The following is a 13,547-nucleotide window of genomic DNA, read 5'->3' on the forward strand; positions in this document are numbered from 1 at the left end:
GGAGTCCACACAGAAGCTGATGTAGTCCGTGATGCATTCTGTGAGCCCGTCGATGTCCTCCCCATGTGGCTCACAGAGTGCCTGCCAGTCTGTCACACCAAAACAGCCCTGCAGTGTCTCATAAGTCTCCTCCGACCATCTCCTCACTGTCCTCATGGTCGCAGGCTGGCTCTTGACTAGTGTCATGGTCGCAGGCTGGCTCTTGACTAGCAAATGGACCATGCTAGCAGGCCTGTAGCCCTCAGGGAGCCGATTTGGCTAGATTGTCTGCCCGACGTCTGGTTGCCGCCGTGGGCCCCTATGTAGCCTAAGATTAAGGTTATCCTACCCTGAGGTGTAGAGTGTATGGGGTGTGTGAGTCTATATCAGCTGTGTTGATCAGAGCATGTGAGCGGAGCGGAGCGGAGCTGGAGCGGAGCGGGGAGCGGAGCGGGGAGCGGGAGGATTTTGTGTTGAGCGAGGAGCGGCTATTTTTTTTAAAAGGGAGAGCAGAGCCTTATCTCTCGCAACCATTTCGCTCCAGTCGCTCATGCCCCACCCAGAATGCATCTTTGCACCTGCGCACACCCACACTATTTTCTTTCAAAACTATGGAGTTTACTGTGTATTTCAGAAAAGAAACTGAGAAGAGAAGCAGCGGTACCTTGGAGAACGGTCCCTAACTGCAGGGAGAGGCGAGAGGGCTTCGGAGGTCGGCTGCTTAACCTGGTCCGTCTCCTCTACACTTTGATTTAGCCTATTTCCACCCTGCCAGCGGTACCGTGTACAACGGTCCCTAACTGCGGGGAGAGGGCTTCCCCAGAGAATCTACCAAGCTCATGTTTTATTGGTGCCGTAGCATTGTTCCGACCTCTCATTGTTCTGACCTCTCATTAGTCCGACATCCCGTTGTTCCGATATGTGATTATACTAGGCTATACTGTATTTGTGTGACATAGAGGATCAGCAACGCAACAAAAGTAGGCTACTGGTCGAGATACAAGTGTCATAGAGAGGAGAGAATGAAACACCATAACCTCCTGTTATTAACTCTGGGGTCGGGGTTGTGTGGGGAGCTCTCCGTGGTGCTGAACGGCTCCCGGCGGGCATATTTCTACCTTGATGGTGCGCCGCGACCGGCTCTGGGTCAGCTGGGAAAGGCTTGAGGCGAAGCAGGCTCACGGCTTATGTGTTTGCCACTTTCTTTTTCATTTTAACCCACACCATGATCTTTTCCTAACCCTAACCAAGTTTTTTTTGTGCCTAAACCTAACCAGACCTTAACCACAGGGCATCATGATGATTTCAGAACAACGGGACTTCGCAACAATGGGTTTAATATGGTCGGAACAATGGGATGTCGTACCAATGGGCTGTCAGAAAAATGGGCAGACCACGTTTTATTTGTGAATGGAAGATTACAGGTTAGGGTAGTACGACGCAGTTTTTTTTAGCAGAGTGGTGAGCAAGTGGAGAGCGAGTGGAGTGGGATAAAATTTCTGATGGAGCGAAGAATGCGCAGAACCAAGCGGAGCGGACGAGCGGCGCAAAGTGACAGGTCTGCGAGCAAGGAGCGGAAATTTTCACCTGCTCCGCTCCGCTCACATGCTCTGGTGTTGATGTAGTGTGAGATGCAAACTTCCGAAGGAAAACCTCTTCTCTCAGCGTTTGTGGTCTCCTCACGAGGAATAAAGTCAGGAAAAAATGTCTCAAGTTGTTAATTTATTTTAATTCTCTCGATTTTAGTAAAAAACTAAAAAACAAAGACAAAAAATTAAAGTAAAAGATAAAAAATAGTTGAACTGGTCCAGGTAGATTTTATATGCCTTTAAATCACGCCAATCTGATTTTTAATTTGGATTTGTCAATAATGTATCACCTAAATTTAGATTTTTTTATTTTCCAAAAGAGATCAGTCTAAAGCCAGTTGACATTTATTGCTTCAGTTTCAACACAGGAACCGCTCTCAGCGAACTTTCACTGGCTTTAGGTTTCACAAAAGAAGTCTAAAGATTCTATCTATTGCAAAGTTTTCTGCCAGAGACTAAGTTTCCCCGGAGCAGAATAGCATTTTTCAGAGAGACACAGACATCTGCAGGCCTTGATAAGGAAGGCCCTGTTCACCACTAACCGACCCTTTTTACATTCTTTCTAGTCCAGTTCTTGATGACACGACTGACATTTTTTCAACAAATACCAAACATAATTGGCTGTCCGACAATATCTGTCTATCAACCCCATGTGGGGAAGTTTGACTCACATGTCTTCTGCACATACACACATATAGGTCAAACTTAAAACCCCTTAATAATCTTTTAAATAAAACAAAGCAATATAATGCATCAGTCAATAACTGCATTATGATATAGGTAAACTATGTATATGTGTAAAATGAAAATACAAACACCCAAAAGCCACATTTTCATCTTTATCTTCTTTGTTTACATTCACCTCCAGATGTTACCTCTTATAGACCTGTGACTGTAGCTTGACCTCCTCCTTCACATTACACACAGACTGCAAGACGACACAGAGCAACTGTTAGTGTACTATAAACACTTGTGTTATGCTTAACCAAGTACAACAATATATTAGTACTTAAGCTTGCCGTCCTCATAAAATCATTAAAAAAAAGAGAGCTTTAAAATAATCGTGAGGTAAAATACAAATAATGATAACATAATGTAAGGTGAATATAAAACCTTCATCTAAGAGTCATACCGCAAATGCTGATATGATCCTCAGAGGCAAGAAATATATTTTGTAAGATTTAACACACTCTTAGGCGATAGTGTGGGCACATTTCTTAGTGGAGGTAAGCCTCTTTAAACTGTTGTGGCTTTTTGTTTTTGGTATTTTCTGTTGTTGTTCCCTCTTCTGGGGTTGGGGAGATAAATCTCCATAACAGCCCACTAAGAGTCTCCTGCTCCGGCTTAACTGGAGTCATTAAAGACCTCAACAGGTGTTTGTATGTATTTTTACATCTCCACTGACCAATGGATACTTGGTCAAGACCCCTGGGGATCATGTTCCGTTATGACAGATGTAATGGCGTCAGAAGTCAAGGCTTACTGATGAATGGACAATTTAGACTAATTTTATTGGGCCCAAGGTCAAGTTAAATGTGTCATGGTACCATTTTAGGTAATAGTATACATGTCTCTCTCTGTTCACACTTATCACATAGCTTCTACATGTAGCTATGTTGTTCCAAGCTCGTAATTAAACGTGCATTAAGAAAGAACTCCATGATCGGCCTCATCCTTGAATTCTCCAGATCAGATCATCACAGAAACACCTACTCTCAACAGGGCCCCGTACCTCTAAAGTAGAGTCTTACAGACCCCCATTAAAGTTTCGGGTGACTGACAACTGTGTGTGTGTGTGTGTGTGTGTGTGTGTGTGTGTGTGTGTGTGTGTGTGTGAAGGTATGTTTATACACATGTCAGCTTAATGGAAAGTTTATATCTACACACTAAACCTGTATGCGGTCCAATGGCTGCAGTCTCATCCTGGATGTACATGGTAAAGAATAAACAGATGTGCAGACAGTATGACCATGTTTATGTAATGTATGGACAGTGTGTGAATGCGAAAGGTAAGATGAGATAGAACAAACCATATGTGTGTGTGGATGAAATATATGGAAGATGTGTAAGTGCAAATGGTGAGATGTGAATTGCATCAACTTCCACTAGTTTCCACAATCAGACCACAGTTCATCAGAGATTTCTTCTCCCAAGTCCTCCTCCCACAAGGTCCTGTTGGGGTCCGATGTTTGCGGACATATGAGGTGAATTCTGTTGTAAACCAATGAAATTAATCATAGATAGAGCTGGGAATCTAGGAAATCTAGAGCGGACAATGTAAGGAAATTGCTCAACTTCAGCAAACACTGAAATGAAGAGACTCGGAGAACCACAGAGTTTAATTTAAATAAACACAAAAAGTTTGTGCTCTAGAGAAAGGATCAGCACTCAGTGAAAAACCTCCTAAGCCCTATGATAAGCTATTATGGCAAGGCTTAACTATACAGACCAGTGAGCAGTGATAACTAACATGTCTTTGGGGTCATCAGGTGGGAACCTCCTTTCACCAGTGTTTCGTCTAGTTGGTCCCATAACACCTCCAGGAGGCTAGACAGTGATCTCTAGTGTCCCAGAGACAATCCCCTAATACCAGGTCTCACTGCTCCCCGCACCAACCCAGTAACCTCCTTTACCTTACTTAAACATGGCTGTCTCAGCCCAAACAGCACTGCCACCTTCAACCAAACCCAGGCTCCGTACATGCGAGCTCCAGNNNNATTATTTCTTCTCACCCAGATCCAATGGCTTGCTCTACCTGCTTCATCTGACATTTCCTTCACTGTCTTCCTCAAACTCTGTCCGAGTTCCCCCAGGAGCGAGACAGCTGATCTTGCTATGAATCCCCTACACCCCACTTCCACTGGATAAATCCTAGTTTTCCATCCTCGCTGCTCAGCTTCTGCTCCTAAGTCTGCATATCTAAGCTTTTTTCTTTCATAGGCTTCTTCCACTGAGTCTTCCCAAGGAACTGTCAGCTCAATGAAATAAACTATCTGTTAACCCACTGACCACAACACTATGTCAGGCCTCTGCTTGGTACAAACTATTTCCTGGGGAACAACAAGCTTTCCTCCTAAGTCTACTTGCATTTCCCAATCACAAGCACCTTCTAGGCGGCCACACCCTTGCCTCCTTACTAACTTATCACTTTCTCCCCCTCACGGACAAACTGAATTGCTAAACTCCTATCCTTAACACCTTCTGAATTCACCTGTCTTTGTTTCCCTTCGATTCCTGCAGCTAAACATCTCAACACCTGGTTATGTCGCCATGTATATCAGCCTTGTGACAAGCTAAGTTTACAGCCTGACAAAATATGCCTTAAGGTTGCGGTACGTGAACACAATGGGCATGATGGGTCCCCATTTACCCACAGTTTTAGGTTCTGGGGGGTTGGTAACACATTGTATGTAGCCCCTACCAGGAATCTAATACGATTCTCCTCCATACTCCACAGGTCCCTCCAACTAAGCTTCCTCTTCTCTACACTTTCCCAATTCAACCACTGTCCCTGTTTAGCCTGGGCCACTACCTTTGCACCCCTTAATATCTCCTCCTGTCTACGTATCTGTTCCATGACCAGCTTTCTTATATCTTTGAGACCTGCTTTATTCCATACCGGGTTGCCTGAGCCAGGCCCCAGGCCTCCCTGGCCAAACTGAACATTACCTACAATCTCTGCATGCGTAAGAGCTGCCTCTGACTCCTGAACTGCCGACCTTGGGTTCCACTTCCTCCCCTTGGTTGGATATTGGGATTTCATAAATTGACAATGGTCACATTAACCTAGGATATAGCCCAAATTGCAAGCACCACAACTTCAACTTTCCTGGAAGTTCTGATTTATCTATTCTATCCAATCCTTCAGCCACATCTTTTCTAAATTTCACCACCTGGAGAAAAGTTAGAGCCAACGGGATTACTTTATTTGCAAAATACAGCTCAATAGAACAAGTTGTAGATCACAAACAGTATGACAGAACAGCCCTGCTTATCCAACTTTCAAATACCTTTATACTGTTGAGTGTGGGCGTCTGTTCGTTTGTGTGCATGTGGGTGTGTGTGTGTGTGTGTGCAGACAGGTCTGAGATTATGACCTCATTGTCCCAATAGGTTTGATTTCTTGGGGAACCTAAGTGTTTTTCTGTTCCGTTTGATTTCCGAGAATTGGAGCTGTGCACAAACCTCAATTTATCAAAACAACTCCTTTATCGGAGTTTCCCTAGCATTCCGAACGTCACTTAATTCAAAAAACAACTTCTAGCCTATCTGTTCCAACAGTCAGGTCACCCTGACCCCAAAATGTTCTACTCCATTTGATTTTCCAGAGCTAGACTACGCAAGAACTACTCAATTTACCAAACCACCTCTAAGGAGTCCTTTTTATTGCCAAATTTGACATTTGATCAACTGCTTAAAAGACCTTGTGCAACTGACATTATTTTCACCCTTGATATCGAGTGATACATTATCTGCCTCTACATAGTCCCTCCTCTTTATGATTTTATCATAAATTACTCGCAGAGGCAGAGATAATGTATGGTAAATGAACGCCTATGTTTGTATGAATATGAGTAGGATATATGGCAATGTAATTATAACCAGTGTTCCTTACTAACAGGAATATATGGTCTTGTATGAAACTCCTAAAATTGAATATGATTATGCATAAGAACACATACGATATGGTGATATATGAACTTTGCATAAGAACACATACGATATGGTGATATATGAACTTGGCATGAGTATATGATATTACATGAAATACTGAAACATATTTTAGCATCTGTCAACACTTCAACTGATGGAGGCGAAAAACCTGGTGGCTGTTTAATCCAGGAAAAGTCCCCCATCGGCCCCTTCCCGTTAGGCGGCCTAACAGATGAATTTTCAACAGATGGATCAAGTCCATCAAATACATCAGATGAAATACAACTTACTTATTAGATTATAATGGAATCACAGAAATCATTTTGGATAATATGCATAACTTGTTAAGTCCAAATCAGAGTACATTTTCCTCTTGTAAAATCAAAACACAGGAATGAATATAGGAAAATAAAAATAAAAAATGAATACAGAAAATAATGACATAAAAATGGTGTCAGAGTAGTAAAGTATATTGTTGTTTTTATGTGATATTTTAGATGTGGTTGTGTATATTCCTGGCCTCTCTTTCAGGAGAGAGTATCAGAGAGAGAGTATCTCACTCACAGTTCCTCCTCGTCCTTTGAATTGTCCATGTAATCAGGAATTGGAAATAAATTTGGTATTTCCTCCCCCCTCTGCGCCAGAAGAATTCTGCGCACCACTTGTTCAGGGGTCAGCATACTTAGCATTTGTGCTCCTTGTATGTCAGTCACAAAGTTCAGCTTCATGTCCATCTCGCTCTCACACCATTTCTTCAGGATAGGCACGATGCAACATGTCAATAAGGAAAACAGAATTGATACTATCAGTACAATTATCCCTATTTTAGCCAAAACGGCTCCCCATTTTCCAAAAATTTCCTCTAACCCATCCCACTTGATGCTTCCACCCTTACCAGCATTTTCAGTCATTTCAGATTTTAAGGCTTCGAGCTTACACATAGCAACAGAAAATGTTCCATCAGGCGACATGTTATTTGATTAACCTTCTCCTAACTAAACGGCTTAGAGTCATAATAAAGCTTATCTGAGAATGTTGGCATGGGTTTCAACACAGTGTGAATTGGGAATTTTGTGGTTGCATCATATTTATCTTGAACACGGTTGTGCGTTGCTTCCTGGAGCTGCTGTGACTCCAGCAGATGTCCCGTGCGCCTTGTCTTCAGAGTCTGACTTGGGCCAGTTTTCTCTGGACGTCTCTATCCTGCTCTTTCATCCTCTGCTCATCTTTCCTGTGTCTCTCCACTGCGTGGATCACATTGTCACAAAATTGTCTGTGTGGCATTGTTGTTAGTGCCACTACGTCCCTCAGTCTGCTCTGGACTGGGGTGGGGAGCGCGTCAGTGACTGAGTTTCTGAACAGAGTCGTTAACACCTGGCTCTGGCCGATGTCTTCCTCAGTCTCTTGCCTCCATCTTTTCAAATGATTGTTTATGTATGTTGCAGGATTATCAGTCTCTGTGAAGGGTTCACCCCGCAATGCCTTGGGGGTCAACTCGTGTCGGGTATTCCCCCCTTAATGCTGCCCACAGTCTCCCACGATAGGCATCAAATTCAGTTCCATCAGCCATGGGACTCATCATCCACCCACACCCATTGTGCTTCAACATGTTCTCCATTGCCAAGGCTCCGAGAGTTTGAGCCCACACCACCTTCACATCCCCCAACGCCAACAATTTGCCAATGGTAGCTTCCTCAAAAGCGCAGATCCACTTTGAGGCCCCGTCAAATTTTCAATTCCAATTCTATCTTTTCCTGATGTTTCTTTGATTGGTCTTTAGGCTTGTAATCTCTTATTCTGGTTTCCATATTCTCACAAACTACCATATCAAACGTGCCCCCCTTCGGCCAAGGGTATTCTAATCCCTTGGTTCATTTTTCCCATTTCTCTAAAATTTTCTGGATGTCTTTCAAAATGTTGGGATTTTTGCTTCCCACCAGAGCTACTGGTGTTGGGTACATTGTTTCAGATTTTAGTTAAATTGTTTTCTAATTTGTGTTCTTATGTGTTGTTGTGTACCGTTCCTATTAGCTCCCCTTTAAGTTTTTAGTTTCTGGAAAACAAAAAAAGAAAAACGCTCAAACTTTTCACTTTTGCTGTCGCTCTCGAAAGGAGGGGCTGGGAGGGGACTGTGTACTGCACCTAAACTATTTTTAGAAAGGCCTGTGTCTGTGTCCCCAGGCTCCTCCCCCTTAGTTTACTGGCCTATTACAGCTTCAGTCTGTTCTCAGCTGTCTATGTGACCACTTATCTCCCCACAAAACCAGCTCTCTATACAACTGTTTCCTCAAACACACTTTCTCCTTTCTTTCTTTCTCCTTCTCTCTTCCAGCCTCGTACAAACAACACATTTTCTTATGTCTTTCTCTCTTTCTCTCTTTTTCAGCCTCTACTCGGACACCACACTCACCAATCTGCACCTCTCAACACAACGCAATGTTCCCAACTTTACTTTTTTCTCTGACACACTTGCTTCTGTTCTTTCTTTAACACATACACATTCACACTCTGAACACAACTTTCCTACGCTTTCTTATACTACACAACTCACGCTCCTCTCTTATAACTAAGGGTTAACAATTTCCTTCTGCTTGGCGCTCTTGGCGTTCAGCCCAGAGTCTTACTCTCAGTGAGCACAGAGTTTTTATATTGCAGTTTGTACATTCATACATGGGCATTCATACATGAGCTCAACACAGCATACAAGCAGTTACACAATATTTCATATACATCTAAGTAGACAGTTTTCTACACTCTAGACCTGCATAAAAAGAACTCTTAAAGGCCAAAACACACCGGCGGCGTCATATGACAGCGGCGTCATTGACGCGAGTCAAGTGCCGCCCCCAACACACACAAAAAGCGTCGCGCTGCGGGGCTTCAACCGGATTTCTATTGCACACTCCAGTCCGCTAGGCTGGGAAGTTGGATTTCTATTGCACACTCCAGTCCGCTAGGCTGGGAAGTTCAAAATAGCGCTTTTTCAAGGGCGGTGACGCTGGAAAAATAGGACAATAGCGTAAAGTGCCGTGGTGCAGCACGTCGACGTGCGTCGAGCCACCGCTGGTGTGTGTTTGTAAATAGAAAATAATGGGGGCGGCTGTTTTGACGCGCGTCGTACGCCGCCGGTGTGTTTTGGCCTTAAGTCCCTCTGGACTCTATTCTTGGTCTCTCTAGACCTGAAGTTTCTTCTCAGACTTCAAACACACGACTTGGTCTCCCTCAGACCTGACCAATCGTCTGTTTCCCCAGCTGCTCTTTTAATTTCTGGCTGTTTCGTTTTGGACACAATGAAAACCAATCATAGTCGAATTTCACTATACTCTCTTAAGTTTAGCTTATCTCTTAGCAGCTGTTCTGTGCACAGAAGTCTGGCTCTCTTTTCTCCTCCTCCTGAGTATTTATGTGCGAGCTGTTGAAAGGAAGCAAATACATATCAGTATATAGGCCCTTGAATTTGCAAATACCTAACCTGGACCAAAGCATCATCTACAAGAGAAAGTGGGAAAGTGTGGTTTGAAGCCAGGGGAGCATAAATAGAGAATGCTTGCAAACCAAAGTGGTGCTTAAATTGAACCCAGATCTTGAGTGACACTCTCACAATAAGATTTTTAGACAAGACAGAGGCTGCAAGAGCAAATGAGGAATGAACAAGGGCAGTAAGAGACATCAGTTCAACAGAGTTAGACTCCATGCCAATCCAAACAGTAGGTGGTATAAAGGTGTTATAGCTCAGCCATGCTAACTATTATTTTTATGTCATTAGTCACTTGAAACAAATTTAGGACGATAGGAGACAGGTTGAAATAAACCGAAATTTCCTTTAAAATCGCCAAGGAGGTCGCGAGTTAGTGGAACTTTGAAAATAATTTTTTTTACAGTGGCATGTGCATGGTCAGAAATGAGTATTGCATCATAACTACAGTCAGAGACTGAAGACGGTAGTCTGTTGTCAACCAGTGCGCCCCATTCTCTTCACAGATGACAGTAGGGTCACACTGAACACATGTGACAGGCGTGAAAGAGTCAGGAGACACACTGCCTGTAACATCATCCACCATGACTGGGTCAGTAACCATCTGGGGAGACCACATGACAGACCTCCATGTCATAGCCCGGACTGCTGTTAGGTACTGGGATGAAATCCTGCTCACTTATGGGACATTATGTATCAGTGCATTTGACAGCACCAAGTACCACCACCTGTCCAGGAGCACACTGATGCCCTGATCCAGGTCTGGGAGGAAATCCCCCAGGACACCATCTGCTGACTCATCAGGAGCATGTCCAGACGTTGTTTGGGGTGCATACAGGCATGTGGGGTCATACACACTACTGATTCACATCATAAGTTGCTGTGATAAAGTTACACAAGTTTGTTCAGCCTGTGATTTCAATTTTTTACTTAAGCTTTTAGTGTGATTATGGATCCAGCCCTCAGTGGGTTGATGATTTTGGTTTGCAATGGACATTGTTATGTTATTTTGTTCTCAACAAATTATACAGTGTACATTAATAAAGATTTTCAACTTGAATAATTCATTCATCAGGATCTGATGTGTGATGTAAGTGTATCCTTCATTTTTTTTTTTGGCAGTGTTAAATATAAATATACAGTACGTTCATCTGTGAATTTGTGTGCATTCCTGGTTCAGGTGAGCGAGTCATGCAGCCTCAGATCCTGGAGATGAACTTCAGCCCAGACTGTGCCCGGGCTTGCCTCTACCACCCATCCTTCTACAACCACATGTTCCAGACTCTGTTCCTGGATCAGCCTGAGCAGTGCCCGGTCACACAAATCGTCTGATTGAGTCAGCGGCGCCAGGACTGTGTTTGCAGTTTGGTGTTCTCTACAGAAATACATTTACTTCCTATTTTTTGTCTGTACTTTTCTGTCATGATCTTTCTCTGTTACTGGTCTACCATCTGCTTTCCAGTTTGATTTTAGGAGCTTTGCCTCTGGAGCTCAGGTGCTCAGAAATCTTTAAAGCCTTGTCTTTTTTTTCATTTCAATAAAGTTATTACAAGGTTGTCCTCAAAACTGCTGCTGTTACGAGCCCAGTAATTAAAACCAAAACATTAAGGGACAAATAAGCAATAAAAACTTTTTTGTATGAACTGGAATTGTATCATCATTGATTGTGAGACAGATCAACTTTGGTGCAATGAATCTTGAGTATGCAGTTACTACTCCTCTCAGCCCACCTTCCTGTTCGTCATTTCTGTCCTTCCTGGTTGCTTTACATGTCAGTCATCTACTTCTGAGAATGGTCCAGGGCCTGTTTCAGAAAGCAGGTTTAACAAAAGCCCCATATCCATCAAGCAGTACGGTACAGGTCACTTTGGTACACTGTTTTTCCATTTCCAGTGTGAAAAGTTGTGGACAGTACTAATGAAACCGTTTTGTACCGTCCCAATTTTTGGTACTCCTTCTGTTGTGGTTCCTAGTACACAGATCTGTGGGGTATTCAACCAAGTAGCAAAGAATATCCAGACCAAGGTGTAATCTTGAAGTTTGACTAAACTCCCAATCTAGCGCCAACCCGTTCCATCAGGTGAAATCAGCTGGTTCCGACTGACGCTAATTCAAGCCTCACCTGTTAAGCCTCAACTCATGCACGAGCCCAGGGAAAATAAAAAGCCCACACTAATCGAGTGCTGAAAATGTTGTAAAATGTCAAAAAGCAAAGGAAAGCAGCAAACGCTCCTTATGGAAGTGTATGAGGACTATAAGGACATAATTACGAAAAAAGCCAAGTAATAGAGCAAGGGAGGTGGCGTGGCAGAATATTGCAGACAGGCTAAATGCATAAGTGACAAAGAAAATAAAGCATTTCAGCATAATATCATGTTATATAAATCCCGCATCAAAGGGACAAAATATATGTAGCCTAGATAAGAACACCTATTAAATCTAACAATTCAAGTAGAGGTAGAGGTAGATATGGGGGCAAATGCGTCGCGTATAAGTTTGCGCATTAAAAGTGCTTTATTTCACCACTAACCAGTTCAGATCGCCAGTGCTATCTCTGTAAATAGCATACTAAGCGTTTCCCTGACCCTTCACCTCCTCCCGGCTGTGACGTCATCTCCCGAGAGCTTTGCTTGTTGCCGGAAGAAAACAGGGTACGATATATACGAGGGCAAAGTATGCAACAGTAAATGTGCGTCTCGGAGACAATTCTAGGTATCAGTATTACATGCATAATGACATATTAGTTATACTTACTTGATGGATAGTTGACCATTTGGTCCCTGTGGTTTTGGCCACCTCCTCCAATTTATATTTATAAAAAAGGTATCCAGAACTGCCCTGTTGATCAGAGAGGGGAAATCCTCTAACGTAGTTACACAGCGTTTGGTAGTTTCTGTATCATCCCAGGACACATCGAGACCATGAATATTGGACAGCAGGTCCCACTCGTTGCAACACAGACATTCTTCCTCTGTAGGCATGGAGTCACAGTGAGGAGCACCACCAGTCCTCAGAGATTCATGTTTGTGCAGCTGCTGCTTCACCCTCGCCTGCTCGTTGGCCCTCTCTATCCTCGTCTGCTCTTCATTTTGTAGGAGCTCCTCATCCGTATACTCGGGCTCAAATAAGTACAGGCGGCCATCGTAATAAAAGGGCTCATCCTCATTCTCGAAATCGGGTAAATATGCAGCCATGATACCGATGCAGTAAAACTCTCAACTGTACTCCGGGACAACCAGCGCCACTCTGAGCGGCGCTCAGCATGGCTCCTCTGTTTTCTTCCGGCAACAAGCAAAGCTCTCGCGAGATGATGTCACACACAGCCCAGAGGGAGTGAAGGGTCAGGGAAACGCTTAGTATGCTATTTACAGAGATAGCACTGGCAATCTGAACCTGTCAGTGGCGAAAAAAAGCACTTTTAATGCGCAAACTTATACGGGACGCATTTGCCCCCATATCTACCTCGCGGCTGCCGGCTGCATCCGCCTCCCTCAATACTGAACCAATTTTAAAACGAGTTGTACCTATGAATCATACGCACACATACACATGGGGAAATAGGGCCCAGGTTGAAAAATACCGAAGTTATCCTTTAAATGTATGGAATGTGCTATAGGATGAGGAACAGACAAACCACAATGGTGTGTGTCCCATTTTAATTTGGTTGCTTTGTGTCATGGTTAATTCATAAATATAAAAGATAACCATATGTTAATGTGATCATCTCAGGCCCTATGCCTGATGTATGGTGATGCTAGAAATAATCAAAATGAATAGAAAATACACCCTTTTTACCTCTCTGCAAACAGTTGCCTTACTTAGCCTCTCAGCATCACCAACACTATACAGGA

The 13,547-nt window shown here is 43.4% G+C and overlaps 1 protein-coding gene across 1 annotated transcript in view; it reads left to right on the forward strand.

The window, feature by feature from the left end:
- Positions 1–11,339, forward strand: part of ttll12 (tubulin tyrosine ligase-like family, member 12) — a 78,506-nt gene extending 67,167 nt beyond the window's left edge. Inside the window, exon 14 of the mRNA XM_050036069.1 lies at positions 10,877–11,339. Within this exon, the coding sequence (XP_049892026.1) occupies positions 10,877–11,028 (152 nt within the window). The 3' untranslated portion in view covers positions 11,029–11,339. The remainder of the gene's footprint in view (positions 1–10,876) is intronic.
- Positions 11,340–13,547: the final 2,208 nt, after the last annotated feature.

This window comes from Epinephelus moara, chromosome 23 (assembly GCF_006386435.1).
Source record: "Epinephelus moara isolate mb chromosome 23, YSFRI_EMoa_1.0, whole genome shotgun sequence".
Classification (NCBI taxonomy): Eukaryota; Metazoa; Chordata; class Actinopteri; order Perciformes; family Serranidae; genus Epinephelus; species Epinephelus moara.